The sequence below is a fragment of the Sceloporus undulatus genome, chromosome 2 (genome assembly GCF_019175285.1).
Source record: "Sceloporus undulatus isolate JIND9_A2432 ecotype Alabama chromosome 2, SceUnd_v1.1, whole genome shotgun sequence".
In the NCBI taxonomy this organism is placed as follows: Eukaryota; Metazoa; Chordata; class Lepidosauria; order Squamata; family Phrynosomatidae; genus Sceloporus; species Sceloporus undulatus.
The window spans coordinates 285,379,214-285,401,087 of NC_056523.1; the positions used below are offsets into that span (position 1 = coordinate 285,379,214).

Here is a 21,874-nt window from a genome sequence, read left to right on the forward strand (position 1 = left end):
ATTCTACATGATATGGTATGAGAAGAGGTAAATGGGGCAAGGTGACACCAGGAGTTACCACACTGGGTGACATCAACCCTAGTGGCACCATTCTACATGATATGGTATGAGAAGAGGTAAATGGGGCAAGGTGACACCATGAGTTACCACACTGGGTGACATCAACCCTAGTGGCACCATTGCCTAAAAAGAAGGGTATATTTGAAGAGTAAATATCACAAGGAACTGCTGTGAGTGCATTGAACTTCACTAGGCACACATAAAACAGATTCACAAGTGCCTTGCATCCTATGTAAACCAGGCTGCTGCTACATACTTGCCCTGTTTGTTTTGCTCCCATTTTCATAATACTAGAACCTATGGTCTTCCAAAAGAGTCCAATGTGGCACATCCTGTCTTTGCTGAACTTGAAGATAATTTGAGGATCTGAGCACGTTCCAGGTAGTTCAATAACTAGAACCTGACTCTTAACAAAAATCATCTGGTTTAAGTTTGAGATGCTCTGAGAGGACCAGATGGCCTGCAGCCTGTGAGCTGATCAAGTGAGTGCACTCATTTGGAACATGCATAACAGATATAGCCTTGGGGTGGGAGAGAACACAGGAATGCCCATATATCTATAGTTGGGTGAACAAAGGAAGGGGCAAAATGGAGCACAAGGAGATAGGGGCTTACAATTGGCCCAATAACTAGCTTAAAAGACAAAGAGGCTTGGTAGCCTCTTCAGCCTTGGTATCTCTCTGATAGGATTACTCGTGTCTTGGGGTTACCATTATCCTCCTCCGGGCCCCAACTTTTGGTTTACAGAGGCTTATAGCCTTCTGTTCCCCCTCTTTTTGGAGATGGTGCAAGGAGCTCACTCACACATATCCGTCCACCTCCCAGCCGCAGGCCAATAACTAGGAATCAGACCACTGTTTCTGAAGCAGACCATTGACTTTTCAATTGGAAACATGGTATTGCATGTTAAAATGCAGCTGGGGCATGCATCCACTTACCATCTGCATTCCAAATTTAACTCAGAAAACACACTTCCTTGTTTAACATGAGGTGGTATATACAGCGGTATATTTATTTAATATATTATGAGTATCTTTGAGTCCCATATAGGAGAAAAGTTTCACATAAATATAAATATAAAAACAAACAAATAGTGAATAGGTAACTTCTACTCAGTTAAGAAGATTTCCATGTTCAGATGGTTGAAGACTCTTTGTGCCATTATTTTGCTGAGCTGAAATTCAGCTTTGATTCCTTTTGTCTCACTTACCTTGATTTGACTCCCAGCCTGCAATGCACAAAAGAAAACCAGGAGGAGAGCATGTGGCAGTATCAGAAAGAAAAAAAAATGTGGATTTTATACAAATGGTGAAAAACAGAGATACATCCTACACTACCAGGGGTTTTGTACAAAACAATGTATATATACTGTTTATTGAGAATAATCTCATTTTACACAATATTTATTATATATATATATATATAGGTGGTATATTATAAAACAGGTTTCATAAATCATCTGTATCTAATGGGTTATGATCAAATCAATCTCCCATTAAAAGTCTATCAAAAGTTATTATTAGAAATGTAAAAAAAATATTAAAGTGTTTGCATCTTTCAGTATTTGTTCTCAATTATCTAACTTGACTCATCAGTAGAACATGACATTACATAGACTTATATTTGAAGACATGCAGTAAACAGGACAGGTCACAGTTGAGCAAAACATGGTTTCTTTGGTGAGCCTGAAGCCAGTATATAAAGAATTAACAATATTTCTAAACTTTCTTTCACAACAATGAAACATTCACATTACACACTATACAAAATAGAATATAAATACTGGGTGGCAAAGTATTCTATGTAGGAAAGGAGGAGAATTACAGACCAAAACAATGCTTACTTTATTTAAAAGACCATGACAGGCCACAAAGAACAGGTACCCTGATTCTTCTCAGAGTGATTTCACATTTCACAAAACTGATCACAAACTGTTCCAACTTAGCTAACACTGATCTATTTCTCCAAGGATATGGGCCTGTTACAGACTGCCAAAATGAAGCTGCTTCGGGTCTCTTTGGAGGTATGCTGTTTAAATGATGCATGCATCCTAAGAATCGGGAAGCTGCACCAAAAGCTGCACTCCGGTGCATAGAAATGGAGTGTGGCTTTGGTGCGACCTCCGGACTCTTAGGACCCATGCATCATTTAAATAGCATACCTCCAAAGAGACCCGAAGCAGCTTTATTTTGGCAGTCTGTAACAGGCCAAAGTTAGCATATGTCAGCGAAATGGCAAGACAGATGCCTAAATGTCTTCACTGTACACCTTTGCTAAGTAAGTTCAGCCACCAACTATCAATTAACAGCATTTTGTTTTAAAATGGAATATTTTATTCAGATTCCTCTCATAATATAGTGAGGTCCCCCCCCCTTTTTTTTTTTTTGCTGGTTATTATTGTTTATCACATAGAGAGATCTATTACTGCTTCCAAAATGGGTCATCACCAACTTGCACAGGCTCCAGCTTTTTGTTTGCATTGCAGCCTTGAAGCTGGTATCTACATTTAGCTATTTCACATGACCCAGTTCCTTGGACATTCTTCTTTTTTTGCATAAAAATGATAGCATAGGGGCAAAACAGATGTATGAATCTCACATAAATTCACACAGTATAAGATCTGCTTACTTTCCAGTCACCTCAGGTTAACTCAGAATGAGTTAATTTCTCCAAAAGAGAATTTAGGTGGTGAGAAATTTTATACTGCACACAGAATACCTATTTGTATTTGTATTTGGTAAATACAAATTGAGGTTGCATTCAAAAGGAAATATTTGTCATACAAAATTGACATGTAAAATCTCCTTGCTTCACCAAACCAGGGCCAATTTCTTGATATGTGAGTGTACACAGAGAGCCCATTCACAGCTACATCTATGTCATATACTAAAAACATATACCAGGATTATATTATGAAGAAGGCAGTCTACGAGCTAGCCCTTATTATCTTCTACTCTCCTTACAAACTTCACATGCACTGATACAACTAGAATATTTTTGAAAAATAATGCCGTTCTAAAGCACAAGTCTTTTCCAATCCTCCCTTCCCAATCATACTAAAAACAAACAGATTATTGAGAGGACGTCCAGCTGTAGGCTGTATTAGACAATAGCTGTTCCCAAATCTATCCTATACGCCTATCAGAGAAAACTGAAATATAACTGAAATATATAGGTCCATTTTTATGTGATTAATATACCAAGGGAAAAAATCCAAAAATAATCTGGGCCTATATATGTTAGATTTAATATACTAACCCAGACTGGAACATTATGCTGGTGCAGGGATGTTGGTATCTTTGGTAGAAGGCAAGCATCCCAGATAATTGAAGAGTGAAGGCATACTTGCTTCCCATCAGGTATATGGGACAGGTCCAGAGATATAGCATGCAATCTGTCCTTTTAAAATATTGTTTTCTGCAGCTACTGTACTCCACCAGAACTGGATCAAACATATTCTCCCACTCCCAACACACAAATCTTCAGTTGTGTCTACTATAAAGAAAAACTGACAATATTTGTACGGGGGCATAAATAATTATTCACAGGTAACAAAGTTGATTGTGTACAAGTAACTCAGTTCTCAGTCAGATCCCCACAAACAAATGATCCCATTTATTAGGAGGTTCTTCCCCCAAAAGTCAAAAACATTTGAAGCCAAATCTGGTTCTTTCAAATGCATCAGAGGAACTCAGTAGCTCTCAGTAAGATACCTAGCTATTTCAAGATAAAAAGAACATCCAATAAATTATATCAGTATGGCTTACTTCATTTATTTATGTACGCGTCACAGCTGCAGCATCCATACACAAACATTCATTACTTTATAAAAGGATTAAAAATGATTATATATATTTATATATACAAAATTATTTACTTTTTTATTTATTTTAATTTTTTTTTTACAAAAAAGGTAGGTCTATCTCCATCTTAAAATGCAGAGAGCTGTAATATAGACCCACGGTTAGTGTTGTAAAAATTATCTTTTTAAAAAGTGGCCCTGGATGAGATTTACTGTATTAGCACTTTATTATTATTACTGTTATTCCTACAGGCCCTCCTTGTCATTAAAAAGAAGAAGAAGAAGATGAAGTCCTCCAAGCAAGTCCCTTTTCATCAGTGCCAAGCTGGAAAGGACAAAAGTCAAGATCCATATTGCAGTCCCTTCTTCAGGGTTGTTCCCAATTGTCATGCCTCTTAAGTCAGATCACATCATTTGGTTCTCTGTTGGGGAGTAGCAATGTTCTTTAAGCAAGATGCTCCATTCATTGTTCATCTTCATGTAGAAATAGGCATTTTCTCCCACATTTATGAAAAGAGAGAGCAGGCAACAATTTAAAACTATTCCCAGCCTGATGATGTACCTCAAAACAAACAAAATAAATGATTAAAGACCTCTGAGGCCAAATAGCCATAAATAAGCCTGAACTTAGTGTGACATCTCATTGTATGTACAGGTTTTTTCCCCTTTCAAAACAACACACACTTCAACACCATTAAATCATCTTATTTACATTATCATTGGTGCTAAATGGAAGAGTTTAATTATTATAGGATGCTGGGATATAGAATCAACTGGTCCCTCACAATTTTGTAGAAATTAATGCACTAGATAGGCTGGAAATGGTTCCCTTTTCAAAACTTTCATTTGTAGCAATCACTGATATATACAGTCCTTAAGTTTTCCAAAAAATGCTTGGTAATACTCTAATAATTGACTTTTTCAAAGGCACAGTAAGCTAGGACTTTGGCTAGCATGGCAAACTTCCCCTTTTCATCAGTGTGTATTCAGCGCCTTGAATCTTGCCATGTCCTGATCCAACGATGAAAATGTTTTGATGAATTAAATGAGTTTCCCTTTCCTGGTGAAGAATGTTTATAATAATATTTCTTAGAATAAGTCCTTTGGAATGAGGATGCTGAAAATAAAAGAGAGGAAAGAAAAGAGGAAAGCTCTGTAAATGTGCCGGCAAAACTACACACAAGATGCATGGATGCAATACAGTGCGCCTTTGTTTTATGAGGGGGGATCTGTTCCGCATTAAACAAAAATTGTGTATGCTCGAGCCCCATTACAAGTAATGGTGCTTGTGCTTGTGGTGGCACGCATGCGCCACAGGCACATGCGCCATTGTTTCTTCCGGTGCATGGCGCCAGAAGAAGCAGCGTATAATGCGCCCGCATATGACGCGGGCACACTGTATGTTATATATATAGATTCAGGTGATGATACTCCCTGGACCTGGTGGAGTCTTCATGTGGAGGATGAGCAGCCCCAAGCAGAACTCAAAGGTAACTAGTAACTTGTAATTAATTTATTTCTCCAGTAACTAAAGGATAATGACATTATGTTATGATATCAATTAACTAGCTATAACTTCACTCCTTTTGTGGAGCAACTGGAATTTTTTAGTTAATTTTATAGTTATGGGGTCCAACATCAGTATATAGTAGAAGAGGAATATTGTCAGGTTCAGTTGCTTGCTCCTGCCCTCTTGTGCATGTGGATGCAACAGTGAGGTGAACAAGAGAGGAATGTACTATGTACCATATGCCAGTAGTTTATGGAAGTAAAAATTAAACATTTTGATAATTCTGAGGAAACAGGAAACTTTTTTGGAAAAAGTATAATTATAATGGTAACTTTGAGGAGCTTATGCCTATAATTGTAACTAATTATTTTCTAAAAACAATTTCCCCAAGCTCTGATCCCACTTACTTCAGCATGGAGACAATGTTGCACATATCCCAAGCATCCCAATGTAGAATCTCATCATGCAAAAGCACAGTTTGCATAGTTCTCCCACTTTATTAGAGAACTATTGAATAAATGAGCAGCAGAGTGATTAGGTACTTATGGAAGGCACGAGAAAGCATGGCAGTGAAGATGCATCTCCCTTCACTATGGGAAGACTTTTACCAGGCTGGTAAACACCTGACCTGAATACACTCAATCATAAAATCCTTCTCAAAGGCAACTTACGAGTCATGCAGGTAATTTTAGGCAAATCCCATCGACCATTCCCTTGACATCGGATGATTGGAACATGGCGCTGGATGAAACCATCTTTACAGTGGTATCTGATCAGTGAGTTAATTTCGTAGCGAGGCTTCATCTTTCCAAAAGTCTTTGCATTTTCTACAATGGGTGGCTGGCCACAGGCCACTGGAAACAGAAATACAGGCTTATTGTCAACATTCTTCCATGTCTTGTTTAGTCCCCAACCCTCTGACTCAAGAAGAAGAAGAAGAAGAAGAAGAAGAAGAGGATTCCCTCTATTTATACTGGATTCGGAATAAAGGAAAACTACAGTACAGTATATCCAAAATATGGACTTTATTTCTAAAAATCAAGCTAGTCGCAAAAATAGAAAATATAGATAAAGACTTTTTTCCTGATTTGAATTTTGATTTCATTGCCACAATTCCCAATAGAAGCTTGTAGAAAAATGTTCACATATACTTTTACTAGAAAATGGTAATATTCCATACATTAAATCAATCCCGCAAACACTCTGCTTAGATTACAGCACACAAGGATCTATGGATCTGTGGATCCATCTAGGGTGCAACGTTATACAACGAACAGCACAAGCCTAGTGTTCCATTAACATAGTATATGTTGGATCTCCCCATCCGAGGACAAAGCAGGGTCCAACTTTGGAAGGTTGATCCAATTTACAATATCCTCTAACCTCCCTGTGGAAATATTTTGTGCATTTTTTTCCAATGGCCCTCCTCAAGTTAGTCAGCAATCTATGCTAACCCTAGTTTCAATATGGGGTAATCAGAAGAAAGAGAATGAAAAGTTATGAGGATTAAAAAAAATACCCAGCTGAGTTCAAGGAAAAGTAACTAAAACACTTCTCCAGCATTTCCCACCTCCCACCCAATAGCAACCGGTCACATCCATATCAGAGAATCCATTCTGAGGTTTATTATGAAATTCAAAGGTTCTTTCCAAAGTGCTCTGCAGAACCTATCCAAGGTCAGGGCTCTGCTCCTTGGTAAACTTGGCAAAATGCTCATTGATATCTTATGGCCACTTGCACTTATAGAAGAATTAACCAGCCATCTGTATGCAGGATTAGTAAAAATAAAGCAACTAGGTAACAACTTTAAACATATTTTCATGAATGGAATGTTGAACATGGACCGGAAAGTACGGTAATCAAATGAATTTCCCCCCAAATCTGATGGAAATGTCATTCAGCTATGCTCTGATCACCACCAGAATGGACCTCCTTCTCCTCATCCAGCTTATGCCTGGTAAAGTACTGTAGATTTGGAGGGTGGGGGTTTACAATCATGGTAATGGTGCCACAGTTGTGACTATGTACATTAGTACAGAATATCAGTAATTGTTTTGCAATCAGTCTGTTAAATGTTTCTTTGTATATTTCAGGTGGCAATTAGTAATTCCAGGATGAAATTCTTTACCTGTGCCTTTCTTGCAAGTATAGGTGAGATGATAGTTGCATGGTACATCATTCCACTGGCCATTTTCATGCCAAATTATAACAACACAGTCTTCACCAGAAGAAAAGAAACTATCTGGCTGGTTTGGCCTCCAGTTTTCATATTGCTGCAGAGACAAAAACAAAACAAAATATCCATGATTTAAATCTTTAAAAAAGCTGAACTCATTGTGAATTTTCCACTTAAAGGCAAATAAAATTAGAGATTTTTAATGCACAGAAAGTCAAAAGTACACTTTTGGATCTGTAAAAAACCAACATTCAGCCTAGTGTTTAGAAGAAAACTAGACAGGACATTATATATGGTTTTTTAAAATGCAAATTACTGGAAGGGTTGACACAGTAGTTACTGTGATTCCAGCAGAAAAGCAAAGAGGAATTTAAGACCACCACCATCACTACCAAAAAAATAAACAACAACAAAAAAAACCCTTCCCTGAAGGGGCTATTTGCATTGGGAGGAGATCCCCTACTTGCATCAATGGAAGCTTTCCTCCCTTTGCAAACAGTTCCAGGGAGGAAACCTACTGCAAGGCAAAAAAGGGCTAATTCATCGGCATCTCTTGTGTTCCCAATAATTATCAGTTCTCCTCCCCTCAGCAATTTGCATTTGCATTTTTAAAAACCCTAACACAAACGCAAAGCATCATATTTAGTTGAGCATCCGAGACTCAACCACTTTATGTTTGGGGACTGGGTTTTTGCTTCTGGTGCATATCTTTTTGAGATATGATACTAGTAGACTTAACATTCAACTGACTGCACATAGTTTTGAAAATAATTATAGTTCATGTGAGGGAGGAGACAAACATTAAAGGTGGTTAGCATAAAAACTCCCAGAAGGTATCTGCCTGCAATTTAACTCTAAAGGGATAGGCTTTATATAGAGTGGCTAGTTGTTGTGTGCCTTCAAGTTGTTTCCAACTTATGGAGATCCTATCGTGTGGTTTTCTTGGTAAGTTTCTTTAAATGGGGTTTGCCAATGCCATCCTCTGAGGCTGAGAGAGTGTGACTTGCCCAAGGTTACCCAATGGGTTTATATGGCTGAGCCACTATTGGAACACTGGTCTCCAGAGTCATGCTTTTGTGTGAAAAAACAAAGGTATTATGGATGTTTTGGTTTTTCACAGTAACTTAGTGGGAGAGCCAGAAGATTCCAGATTCCAGTTGCCACATTTCTATTCAGGCCAGACTGAGGTGAACAGGGCCCTAACTGGTCTGGACAGTAGGATCTGTATTATTACGGTGGGGGCTGTCTGCATAGGCCAAAAGGCCTGTTTTCTCTGTGGTCTCATGTCATCCTGTCCAGATTATAAAGGTCAATAGCCTGGATAGGGATCAGCCAGTCTGGAGGCTGATCAAGTGGTCTCAGACTGATCCCATCCCAAATGGGCCTTGATCCATTTTTAAAAGACCAACTGTTTGCTGCAGTTTCCTGGAAACTCTGCAGTGACAGCTGGTAGACTGGATGGCCCCATGTACCCCTTGCTACCATAATGTTTGTCCAAAGGCCACCACTGCAGACTCTGATGTTGAAAGGGGGGACCTAGCCCCATGGGTATAAGCCAGTCATCCTATTTCCACCCTTAACAGCTGTGGCAGGGGCCTTCAGGATGACCATAATGGTGGTGGCAGGTAAGGACATGCAGTGGCGGCAGATCCATGGTGTGGTGGTGGGTGGCCCATATGAACACTCACTGTCATGCCCAGCCTGGAAGATGGCTTGGAGGACTCAGAGGATGAGCTAGAGCCTCTGGGATCTGAACCTATAATGGAGGAGCCAGAGCCCCAGGGGCTTGAACCTGTAATGGAGGAGCCAGAGGCTGGCCCTAGTTCTGCTGGAGCAGAGTCTATGGCCCCTCCAGAGGTTCAGCAGTCAAGTTTGCCTGGTGCCGAGGCTGTGGACATGGAGGAGGATCTGGGCAGTGTGCCTACCTTCAATGAGCGTCGAGCAGAAAGAGAGGGCCTTCGAAGATCTCGGAGGCTTTATCAGAAGCGTCTTCGTAATCAGGCACAGCTGAAGGCCAGCTCCTTGCCTTCTTAAGCACCTGGAGCATGTGTGGTTCTTTGCCAGTGGATATCTGACTCTTTTAGGGGAAAGACTCTGTCTCTGGCTCCTTGGCTTTTTGTCTTGAATACCCGGAAACCTTGACCTTGGACTGCTTCATCGACCTGCCTATCTGTTACCCTGAACCTTGGACCGTCTGACAATTCTCTTGGTAATCCCTTTTGGTAAAGCTACTGCAACTCTCTAGGACTGTGTAGCTTACACTGACTTTGCTGTGCTGGGAGGGGGTTGTTTGTTTGAGAACTAGCTGCCTTATCAGCCCTTTGGCTGCTTTCCCGGACACTCACCCATCCCATGCCATCTTAGGGACTGGGCCTGCTTGGAGTCAGGGGACCAACCCATCTGCTCAGGACCATGGACTCCAAAAAAGAAGGCACTTACACAGTTTTAATTTATAGCAAAAACAAAACAAAAAACAACCCAACAACAACAACCAGAGACTTGCCAGAACACTCTGCTCTATCTGGGGTAAATACTAAAACTTTTTTGTTGTTCATTACTGAAATTGCCTATTGAGAAAATTTTGGCTTTAATTTCTGGTTGTAACTGATAATCACCCATCACTGCCTTGGTGGCCAAGTCTGATATAAATTGGAGTCCAACACAACCTTCAGGGTCATAACCCGTCCCCCCTGTTTGGAAAGTATACTACTGAAGAATGGATTATTTATTTACTTAAAATGTTTATCAGTTCTTAGCCTCCTAGGTTTCAAAAAGTGATGCATAACAGACAAAATCAATTTTAAAAAACAATTTAAAAGATTTAAATACCTTTCTCTCTTACACACACACACACAATTAAAACAGATAATGACCAAACACTATTAGTGGAAAGAAATAGGTCTGTGCTAGAGTAAATGCCATCATGCACAGTTCTTTGTACTGGTTCCTCTTTTAAGTAAAAAGAACAGAACAAGAGAAAGAGAAAATGCTTTAAAAATCTGTTTACCTATTCCTTGCAATGCTACAAATTTTTCTTTGCAAGTAGATTTAACAGTGGAGAGATAAAAATAAATGTCTAAAACAGCAAGAATTCTTATAAAGGCACTTCCCAGTCAATTTGTCCCTTAAATGGTCAAAATGACACAATGCTTATGTCTTGGAGCTGGTCCACTTTCGTGCTTATAAAAGGTCCAAATTGTTTTCCTTTAATTCTTTAAAAAGTAATCCAAACACAGTGTCTCTCTGAACATACTTTATCCCTAAAGTTGATGTACTATACAAATGTCCTGCTTACTTAAGTGGGGCCTCAGAAAAGCTGAATATAGCACTTAGTCTTTCCTACACTATGCCATTTTATCAATCACAGTGTTTAAATTATCAAAGCAAGTGCACTGTAACATTCTAAATTGGGGTGCATTAAAATTATTGCCAGTGCCAGGTAATAAAGCATTTTTATTAGAGAAAGGCCAACACTGTAGTTCTGTGTATACTTTCTTGTGAGTAAGACCTACAGAATTACAGCTTCTCTTTCTTTTAAGTAAATAGAATCAAACTACACAATGGTTTCATATTGCCTATTCAATGCTGAATATATTCAGTCAGATACCACTTGGCTCTTATTAAGCCAGATCTCACATATATACTTATATGTACATATCTCATATGCACATGTCTCATATTTTCATTCTTTTCTTAGTGCAACTTCAGAACTAATACAAGCAACACACAATTATTTGGTTACTGTTAACAAGGGTTGCCAGTTCACAATTGTAAAAATAAATAAATAAATAAATAAATAAAAAAGAAAGAAAAGATTGAAGGATGTCAAATTTTTAGGAGGTGAAAAAGGGAAGACCTAACCAAAGCCTGATTTGGTGGAGTTGACTCTGGTCTGATCTAAATATCATTACACAGGATCAGTTCAGCATCACCCCAGACAAGCCCTGAGGCCTTGTGATGCCATTAATCATTATTCATTAAGTACCAACCATACCTGCTCACAGCTTGTCATTCAAACAAGGGGTGGGGGAGAGATTGAGAGAGAGAGACCCAACATATTTTCTTGTTTGTAAATGAAGACTGAAATCTTAGTTAAACAGGCTGTTCCTGTATCAAGGTCAATAAGGGGATTATTCCTTATTAGAAGATTATCACACATGGACTCACCGTCTGGGAATTGCCAGGGAAACTTTAGGGGTTTGTGTGTGTAACCCTGAAGCACTTCCCCAGCATCATGCAATCGTCAGCTCCCTGTAACGTCCCTCTATCATCATGGAATCATTCAGGGAGAGGCGATATTAATAGCAAATCGCCTCCCCCTAAACAATTCCATGATGCTAGAGAGATGCTAGAGGGAGCTGACGATTGCATGACACTGGGGAAGTGCTTCAGGGTTACACACACACAAACGATTCGCTAATGTTTCCCTGGCGATTCCCAGATAATGATAATTTTCTTAGTTATTAAGAGAGATGGGACAGGGAATGTTTAGTTTAGTATACACTCATCCCTCTGCATTCACTGGGGTTAGGGGCACAGGACCCCCATGAATGTGGAAAAAACACAAATAACAAAGCCACTATGTTTTTACCTGAGAAAACACCTCTCTAGGAATCTCTAGGTCATCCAGTGCAACTCTCTGGTCAACATCTGCCGGACATTGACTATAGAATTGCACTGGAAGAGCTGCAAATGCCTAGTAGAGCATTCCCTCTAGGAATCTCTAGGTCCTTCTGTCGACTTTTGGTTAAAGTTGAGAGAACATATGAATAGAATCTGTGAAAATCAAATCCTCAAAAGTCAAAGCCGCAAATGTGGAGGGATGACTGTACTCACTTCTAGCCAGAAGATGAATGCACAGCAGAGTGGAGGATGATTTCTGGCAGCACAACAGCTGGGAGTGAAGGAAGAAGCTAATTAAATACATAGACCCCCCTGGAGAGTCACTGCAAGCTGCAGAAACAAATTATAGCAAGCTGCTGCTCTACTAGGAGAATTGAAGATCTATACACCTTTTTTTCTTGCCCAGAGCTGAGACCATCAGAAGTGGCAAACTTGCATTGTCATCTCCCACCTGGAGATGACCAACAGGCCCTGACAATCCTATTGTTTATATACTATCTTTAATATATCAACTTGTTTGATTTCATTTGATTAGTATTCTGCCTCTTCCCCAAAAGTCCAAAGGCTGCTTGCAACAAAACTAATAAGACAAGCAACAATAAAAACAAGTTAGCCATAATATAGTAAAATGCAATTAAACTAGTTATACAGTGTGCCCGCTCCATACACGAGCGTGCCATATGTGGCTATCACTTTATGTGGAAGCCGCGCTGCAATACATTGTATGCCGCATGCGCCCATGGCTCACACACGCCACATTGCCATGAATATGAGTCCCATTCTATTGAATGGGGCTCAAGTTTACATGGTATTTGCCTTACGCGGGGGTGTCTGGAATGGATCCCCGCATAAGGCATGGCTTCACTGTAATACTAAACCATGGGTCAAATTAAAATAGCTGAATAATACCATGGTAATAATAAATAAAATTTAAGCATTAGTCTGTTCAGTTAAATCCTTGTGGCAAGAAGCCCATCACTAAAGGCCAGGCTAAGGAGAAAGGTTGTTGCCTGTAATTTCCTTATACAGTGGGCCCTCTCCTTATGCGGGGGATCCGTTCCAGATCCCCCCGTGTAAGGGAAAATCTGCCTATGCTCAAGCCCCATAGGAAATAATGGGGCGTGTGCATGTGGCAGAGCAGCACTCTGTACATTTGACACTCTACATTTGAAGCTTAGACTTTTGTGTATTTGATTATCTGTGGTTTTGATTAATATGTCCTCCCTAGGAATCTCTAGGTTCTCCAGCACAGCTCTGCTAGAAGGTTGGCCACACAGTTGTACTGGAGAACTAGAAGTTCCTACAGAAAACACTTCTCTAGGCATTTGTAGGTTCTCCAGCATGACTCCATGATCAACTTCTGGCAGATGTTGACCACAGAATTGCATTGGAGGACCTATAGATTCCTAGAAAGTGTTCTCAGGTAAAAAGTACAACAACAACAACAACAACAACAACAATAATAATAATTTTATTTGTATTTTCCCGCCTCTCCCAGGTGGATCAAAGTGGGATTGCAACGCAATACAATATACAATATACAAATACAAATCACAACAATAAAAACAGCAATATAGTATAATAGAATATAAAAATAGATAATTAAAAATGATAATATCAAAGCAAAAGAGGAGAGAGATGTTTCAATTTAAGTCAAAAAGGTAGAAGAATATGTCTTAGAAGAGATCAAGTGGGTAAGCTCACTGGAAGAGATCCGTCTTAACTGCCCTCTTAAAGGCCTGTTTTTTTATTTGCAGTTTTTCCACATTCACAGGCGTCCTTCACTCCTAACCCCAGTGAGTGCGGAGGGATCACTGCATTTTGTATGTACCACCTCCTTACCCAGTATCAGAGCTCCTCCATATACTTTTGTGCATAGAAACACTCAATAAAAGGTAGATCTTTGCTTTCCCATTGGCAGTTACCAGATAGTCCTCACCCATCTCTCTATTTATGGTAAACATCTATGGAGTGAGGTGGAGCGGATGGTGAGAATCAGTGGCTCCCATATCAATCAATCTGTGAATCTGCTCTGGTTTTTAATCCAGTTTAAAGGAACCATCCAAACTGCTGAACCCTATATAACGAAATAGTTTCAGCATTTTGTGTAGCTCCTTTGAAAGTTTGGACTAAACCCCAGAGTGGAGTCACTGCTTCACTGGCATGGGAGGCAGCAACTGTAACTGAACAGGAATATGGTAGCAGCAGTACTTATCTGGGCTGTTTGGATTCAGAAGCCCAGAAGCTTCTAAATGTGCATTCAACAAAGTATGCATAGAGGTCCTCAGAGCTTCACACTCAAAAGCTACCATACTGTTCAGGGACAATGGAGTGTAAAGCTCCACTGGTTTACATCAGCTAGGCTTTCTATTTAACCCATCTTTACAATCCCAGCTCAAGGTGTCATATAGCACTTTTATGGCAGATGGAATCCCAGGTTTTAGTTATGCAGCCAAGGAAAAGGAAGGTACACTGGAGGCCCAGAACACTGAATCCTCTTTCCCCCAACCTCTACAGTTGCAACAGACTTCTGGTGGTGACATGGCGCCTTGCTGAACGGACTTCAGATAGCTCTGGAGATGTTCGGTTCAGCGGCGGGAATCTAGACCCCCAATAAACAATTGGGAGGTCTGGGAATCCTCTCTAAGATAGAAGGATTAGAGGGGGCTCATATGCATATCCAAGCGCTGGAAATAGAGTAAACCAGAGGACCAGAGGGGACCTGGCTGAATGCAAGGAACGTGGAGCCTGGAGAGCAATCCACGCCCGGCTGTTCGCTAGCGGAAAGCCTTAGGCTCTCCGCACAGAGGTGACCACCACTTTAAAAAAGAAAACAGGATCGACGAGGAAACTGAATTAATGACAAGGTACTGACTGTATAACTGCTATTGGAATACTAGAAATTTTGAGTACACAGCATCACATCCCTATATGGGTCCATTCCATGGGCTTTGAGGTCCTTGGCAATAATGTGGGTAAGCTAGGGGTTCTCAGCTATTAATGCAGGCCTTTGAAATGTCTTGAACCTTTACTGGATTAAGAGCAAGAGGTTGAATTCCCAATACTATGTCCCAGTCCTATGCATATTCAGTCCTCACATGTGCAAGTAAATGTGCAAATTGAATTCAGAATGCAGAGATCATAAGCAAACTAACCTTTTCAAATGATCAGTGCACTAACAAAAGAATGTTACACTGACATCCAAGGACTATGCTACTTCAATACACCAGTGGCAAAATGAGAAATCGTATTTGAATATACTGCAATTTAACAAGTATCGGCTGAAAAGACACCTTGGATACAGAGAATGGTCACATCAGAGGGAAAAGATATGAAGTGTACAGTGAGATTGTTAGGGAAACATTTAATAATTCCTTTAAATAAATTCCACATCTGCAGTCAGAAGGAACAATCCTGAATTTTCTATACTAAACGTATTTGACACTTATGTCAGCATAAACCCACTTTATTTCTGCAGAGATGCAAAGTTCAAAATTAACTGGAAGAGCCAAAACTTCCTTTGTGAGTCTCATCCAAAACAACTACATGACTTTTGCTATTCTGTAGCCAAGCCTCTAACACCTTGCTCTCCTAATGCCTGTGTTCTCATTTTAGTCTCCAAATGCTAATAAGGGTTGCTCATGGTTAGCTCCTGGCAGTAATGGAAGAACTGGGAATTCAGCATATTGCTCTTGATCCAGTAAAGGCTCAAAACATTGCAAGGATGTGCAATAACAGTTGAGAGCCCCTGGCTTGCCTATGCTATTGGCAAGGACCTTCAAGCCCATGTAAAGGACTATGCGGTTTTGCAAGATTGCACCATATTCTCAGACGTGAGATGGCATTGCCTCACATCTGATATCGTCATTGTGCACATTTACTTTGGCTTTCTGACCTGCACACCACTTCTTACTAATGCCAGAACCACTTAACAGAGGCTCCTGAACTGTTTTCTTAACTCTCCACCCCACACACATTCAAGTTTTTCATTTCCTTATTTAGGCAAGCATCACCAACTGGGAGATCAGTTTTGAAAATGATTATTTCAGCCTGCATTAAAATATGGCAAAAACAATAAAAAGATAAAATGCATTCAGGCATTTTAAAATAAAACCTTTGAATAGTTGCAGTGTAAAGTTATCCCCTTTCTGAGACAGGAGGACAACCCCTGCCCCCACAACTGCTTCCCCTCGATGTTCTTTTTTGCCTTCTCTCACTGCTGTTTCCTTTTCTCTAGATATCTTGGATACTTTGCTCTTCCTGAGAGTGAGGCATAATAGCAAGATCAGCCATGAAAACTGTGTGTTCTGTGGTAACAATGTGGAAGCAAAATTAAGGCACTATGGGTTTTGTTTAGACTTTTGTAACTGGTTTCATAGAATCATAGAATCGTAGAGTTGGAAGAGACCACAAGGGCCATCCAGTCCAACCCCCTGCCATGCAGGAAATCTAAATCAAAGCATCCCCGACAGATGGCCATCCAGCCTCTGTTTGAAGACCTCTAAGGAAGGAGACTGCACTACATTCCGAGGGAGTTTGTTCCACTGTCGAACAGCCCATACTGTCAGGAAGTTCCTCCTAATGTTGAGGTGGAATCTCTTTTCCTGGAGCTTGCATCCATTCCTCCGGGTTCTAGTCTCTGGAGCAGCAGAAAACAAGCTAGCTCCCTCCTCAGTATGACATCCCTTCAAGTATTTAAACAGGGCTATCATATCACCTCTTAACCTTCTCTTCTCCAGGCTAAACATCCCCACTCCCTAAGTTGTTCCTCATAGGACATGGTTTCCAGACCCTTCAACATTTTGGTTGCCCTCTTTTGGACACACTCCAGTTTCTCAACATCCTTTTTGAACTGTGGTGACCAGAACTGGACACAATATTCCAAGTGGGACCTGACCAGAGCAGAATAGAATGGGACTATTACTTCCCTTGATCTAGACACTATACTTCTATTGATGCAGCCTAAAATTGCATTGGCCTTGTTAGTTTCTGCATCACACTATTGACTTAAGTTCAATTTGTGGCCTACTTGGACTCCCAGATCCCTTCCACACGTAGTCTCATTCAGCCAGGGGTCACCCATCCTAGATCTGTGCATTTCATTTTTCTGCCCTAAGTGCAGTACCTTACATTTCTCTGTGTTGAAATTCATTTTGTTAGCATTGACCCAGCTTTCTAATCTATTAAGGTCATTCTGAAGTTTGATCCTGTCCTCTGGAGTATTAGCTATTCCTCCTAATTTGGTGTCATCTGCAAATTTGATAAGTATGCTCTCAATTCTGTCATCCAAGTCATTGATAAAGATGTTAAATAGCACTGGCCCCAGGACAGAAAGATGTGGGACCCCACAGGTCACTTCTTTCCAGGATGAAAAGGAGCCATTGTTGCGCACCCTTTGGGTTCGGCCAGTCAAACAATTACAAATCCATGTAACAGTTATGTTGTGTAGCCCCCATTTCACTAGCTTGTTTGCAAGAATGTCATGGGGAACCCTGTCAAAGGCCTTACTGAAATCAAGATATACTATATCCACAGCATTTCCTTTATCTAACATGCTGGTATCAAAAAAAGAGATAAGAGTTGTCTGGCATGACTTGTTTCTCTGGAACCCGTGTTGACTTTTTGAGATTATGGCATTGCTTTCTAGATGTTCACAGACTTTCTGTTTAATGATCTGCTCTAGAATCTTTCCTGCTATTGATGTCAGACTAACTGGATGATAATTGTTGGGATACTCTTTCCCCTCCTTTTTTCCAGTTCTGGTAGACTTCCTAGACACAAGCCTTCAAGACTAAGAAAGGCAGGGGAAGAATTTTAAGAAAGAAAAGTGGTGAAAAAGCATTTCAAGGACAACAAATGGAGCAGGAAGGTTAGTTTTTTAGTGACAGGGCCAGGAACTGCAGATAAGGGGGAGAATGCTACATTAAAAAAAAGAGTCAAAGAGTGGCTGAAATTTTTCCTGAACAGAAAGAAATTAAAACTGTCCCAATAATATGTTAATCATATATCATTTTTCTCACTATTCATGAACAGCACAAAACTAGCAACACAAACATTGTAACTTACATGGAAATAATATTAATCCATTATAGTCTGAAGCTTCGAATACTATACTGTAAAATAAATGCATTTTTTATAAAAAAAAATAGCCATAACAATAAAAGGCAGGAAATGCATACAACATTAACCACATTTAGAACTAATGATGTTACAAGGACTATCCAGTCACATCAGATGGACACCATCTTTTTTGAGTTCTCGGGTACTCACATATGTGTGTGGTTCATAACAAATCTTCCCTGGAACTGTAGTTCCCATGGTGCTCCATTATCCCAGTCTTCCTGAAACCCCCTCCTTACAAAATGTGTTAGTCTTTCTCCATCACCTTCTCCACTGTCATGAATAATCTAACAATAACAGCAATAAAATCATGGCTCCATTTTCTTTTGTTGTTAAACTGTTGTGGGCCAATTATAATCTGTAGAAAGAGATGCAGCTGGTGCAGCAGCCAGAGCTGACAAATGGCACTTCTATGTCAGCACTGGCATTTCAACCAGCATCAAGGATCACTGCTAGATGCAAGAGCATCACCAAGCACCTTCTCCCTATCCCCTGGCTACAGTCTCTTTCACACTATAGAGGTATATTGCTGTGATCACATTTTAACTGTCATGACTGTTTCCTACAGACTCCTGGCACTAGAGCTCTAAAGAAGAAAATATGAAATACCTCTCCAAAACACCCCAAAACAAAACAAAAACAAAACAAATCCCAGGATTGTATAGGATGATGCCATGGCAGTTAAAGTGGGATCAAATTGCAATAAGTGTGCAGTATGGAAGACACCTACATCCAGACAGCAATTGAGATACTCTACAGATTCCTTGAAGCCAGTAAAAAATGTGAGTTAGAACTGGGTATCAACATATTGCCATTACTTCCCCCAATCTCTTCATGTAAATATTAAAAAGGAAAAGCTGTATTGCACCCCGAGAAACACATTTGCTACAAGATTGATCAGCATTCCCTCACCCATCAGCACCTCCTGCAAACACTGATGCAAACACAACTGAAACCACCACAAAACAGCATCCCCAAGCAGTAATTACATAATTTTACCAGGGCATGGAGGCCTCTACAAATCTAATTTATATTTACCATTAAGTCATATTTCTGTCTAGTCTTGGGTTACAAATGGCACAGAGCCTCAAGCAAACTAGAAGTGTTTTGGAAAGTGGCCTTACACCTCAAACAAAAAAGTCAAGGCTATTATGGAATCTAGGAGTAACTATAATGGGCAAGAACAAACACTTGTTGGTCCTGCATGACAGCATAAGCACAATGGCAATGAAGTCCCTGTATTAACCCTCATGTACCAGAAAAGGTCATTGTAGTACACTAAAGGTTCATGTTTTGATCCAGAAACCACAGAAAACAAGGCCAATAATGTAAGCATTGAAGTTGTACCTGTACAGTTGTAAACAATATCGCTGAAGCATATACAGATTTTTTTAAAACAAACATACAAAATAAAATATTCTAACACAACTATTGGATTCTGACATGGGCTGTCATTTTGTCCTAGATATTGGGGTGGGTGGTGGGCAAATAAGATTCATGGAAACAGAAGTGACATAGTTGGTCCCATTCGGAGATTGGGATTCTTAATGAAGCAGTGGCATCCCTGCCTCTAGTGTCACCTGGTGCAGGGAGTGGGAACTTCTGGCAGAACACAGGCAGGAGGGCAGGCTCAGCCTTGCTCAGAGGAAAGCCAGGCCTTGACAAAGAATCAGGCTGAGTGCCTGACTGTGCCCACCCCTCTTTGCTGTGGCAGTTTAAGTGAGAAAAACCAGGCCACAGCAAGGAAAGGTGGGGGTGGAGGGGACAACCAGGTGTCACCCCCCTCTGGGGTGTCACCCTGTGCAGGCCACATGGAGTCGGGAAATATGAGATGTTGACATAAAACCTTAATTATAGCTGATTCCATCTCTGTCCCTGAGCCTAACATGCAGTGCATGGGGCTGTCTCATGGGGTCAGAAAATACTCCAAAACGTACTCAGCACAAATATTTTTATCCTGCTCTCTGAGAGTTGAGAACTATGACCAAAAAAAAGTACAGTATTTTCTGGCGTATAAGACTACTTTTTAACCCAGGAAAATCTTCTCAAAAGTCAGGGGTCATCTTATACGCTGGGTGTCATCTTATAGGGCAGGTGCTGAAACTTCTGAGCCAGACTGGAGAATCTGCGTTCGCCGCGTATGGTAGGGGGAGCTCAAAAACAGCTGCAGCCACATCCCCTCCATATGTGGCAACCGTATGAAAGCAGCAAGGGCGGCGCTGTACAAGTACGTTAGAAGAAAATCTTGGAGACAGGGAGGGCTGGGCAGGAAGGGAGAGCTGTCCAATCCAAGCAGGCTTTGTATACAACAAGTTTTCCTGCTAAATACCTGCATGTCATAAGCATTTGAATTAAAATTACCATATTGAAATCAAATCTGAGGTTTTAAAAAAAAATTATTTGGAAGAGGGGTAGTCTTATTTGGCGAGTATATCCCAAACTCTAAATTTTAACTGGTCGTCTTATACACCCAGTCGTCTTATACGCCGGATAATACGGTACTTGAGCTGAGTTTCTAAATGGCATTTTCTCTCATTTTCTCTACAGTCAAAGTTCTGTTTTCAGACTTCCAAAAAACATCTTTTATTTTATTTTACTGATCATGGACACCATGTGATTTGTAGAAGAGCTTTCATGTGCTTTCATACAACTCCCATATATCTGTACTTTCTACTTTATCCCACTTCCCTATTTTTGAAAAAAAAAAACCAACACATTGTAGAACAACAAAACATTTCATTTTCAGTTTTTGGCATGGCATAACCTCTCTCTCTCTCTCTCTCTCTCTCTCTCACACACACACACACACACACTTTCTCAGCTTTACCAACCAAATGAACATGCAGTTTGAAAAAACAAAACAAAAATCAATATTCTTATTCCAATTACTTTCCAATAGAGTAATATAGACACATAAAATATTATACTCTGTAGACCAGTGAACTATCAGCTAAAAGAAGTCTCACTTTTGCACTTAATCATCCTGCACTTAATCACAAGTACAATCCAGGTGCAATGCCAAGTTTCCACACTGTAGATCAGCATGTTGAATAAATTTTGCTTGTGTAAAATGGTACTGCATGACATAAGAGTACAGCCAGAAATCCTTCCTGCATCTGGCATATGTGACCATACAGCATATTGTTGACCTATTGAATTTACTGACAAATGAGGCAGCAAGTGACAGCCAGCAATCTGGATACCTTTCAGGAAAAGACTATAAGATAAAAGCCATCAATGGCTACTTGTCAGGATAGATATATATTCCACAGTGACATTGGTCTTTGATCTTAAGAAGACCTGAAACTCTTGATTAAATAGGCATTATATAAATGAGGTTTTCCTTGTTAGTTATTAAACCTGTGCACTAAATCTGATGGAGGAGAAACAGGGATGCCAGGTAAGGATCTTCCCAGGACCTGAGATTTTTGGACCAAAGGCTGAGACAACCCCTGGGGATGTCATTAAGCATTATGCATTAAGTTGCAACCATTATCTGAGCCATCCATGAAAATAAGTTTTGGTTTTTGGATTATTTTGGATTTCCGGATAAGGAAGAATTTACTAATAAGACATTTTTTCA

General features: G+C 40.1%; 1 protein-coding gene across 1 annotated transcript in view; it reads right to left on the reverse strand.

The window, feature by feature from the left end:
• Positions 1–2,212: 2,212 nt before the first annotated feature.
• The window catches only part of VCAN (versican), a 113,571-nt gene continuing 93,909 nt past the window's right edge, over positions 2,213–21,874 (reverse strand). Inside the window, exons 9-11 of the mRNA XM_042447789.1 lie at positions 7,501–7,645; positions 6,044–6,226; positions 2,213–4,979 (exon numbers count right to left, since the gene is read on the reverse strand). Coding sequence (XP_042303723.1) covers positions 4,849–4,979; positions 6,044–6,226; positions 7,501–7,645 — 459 coding nt within the window. The 3' untranslated portion in view covers positions 2,213–4,848. The remainder of the gene's footprint in view (positions 4,980–6,043; positions 6,227–7,500; positions 7,646–21,874) is intronic.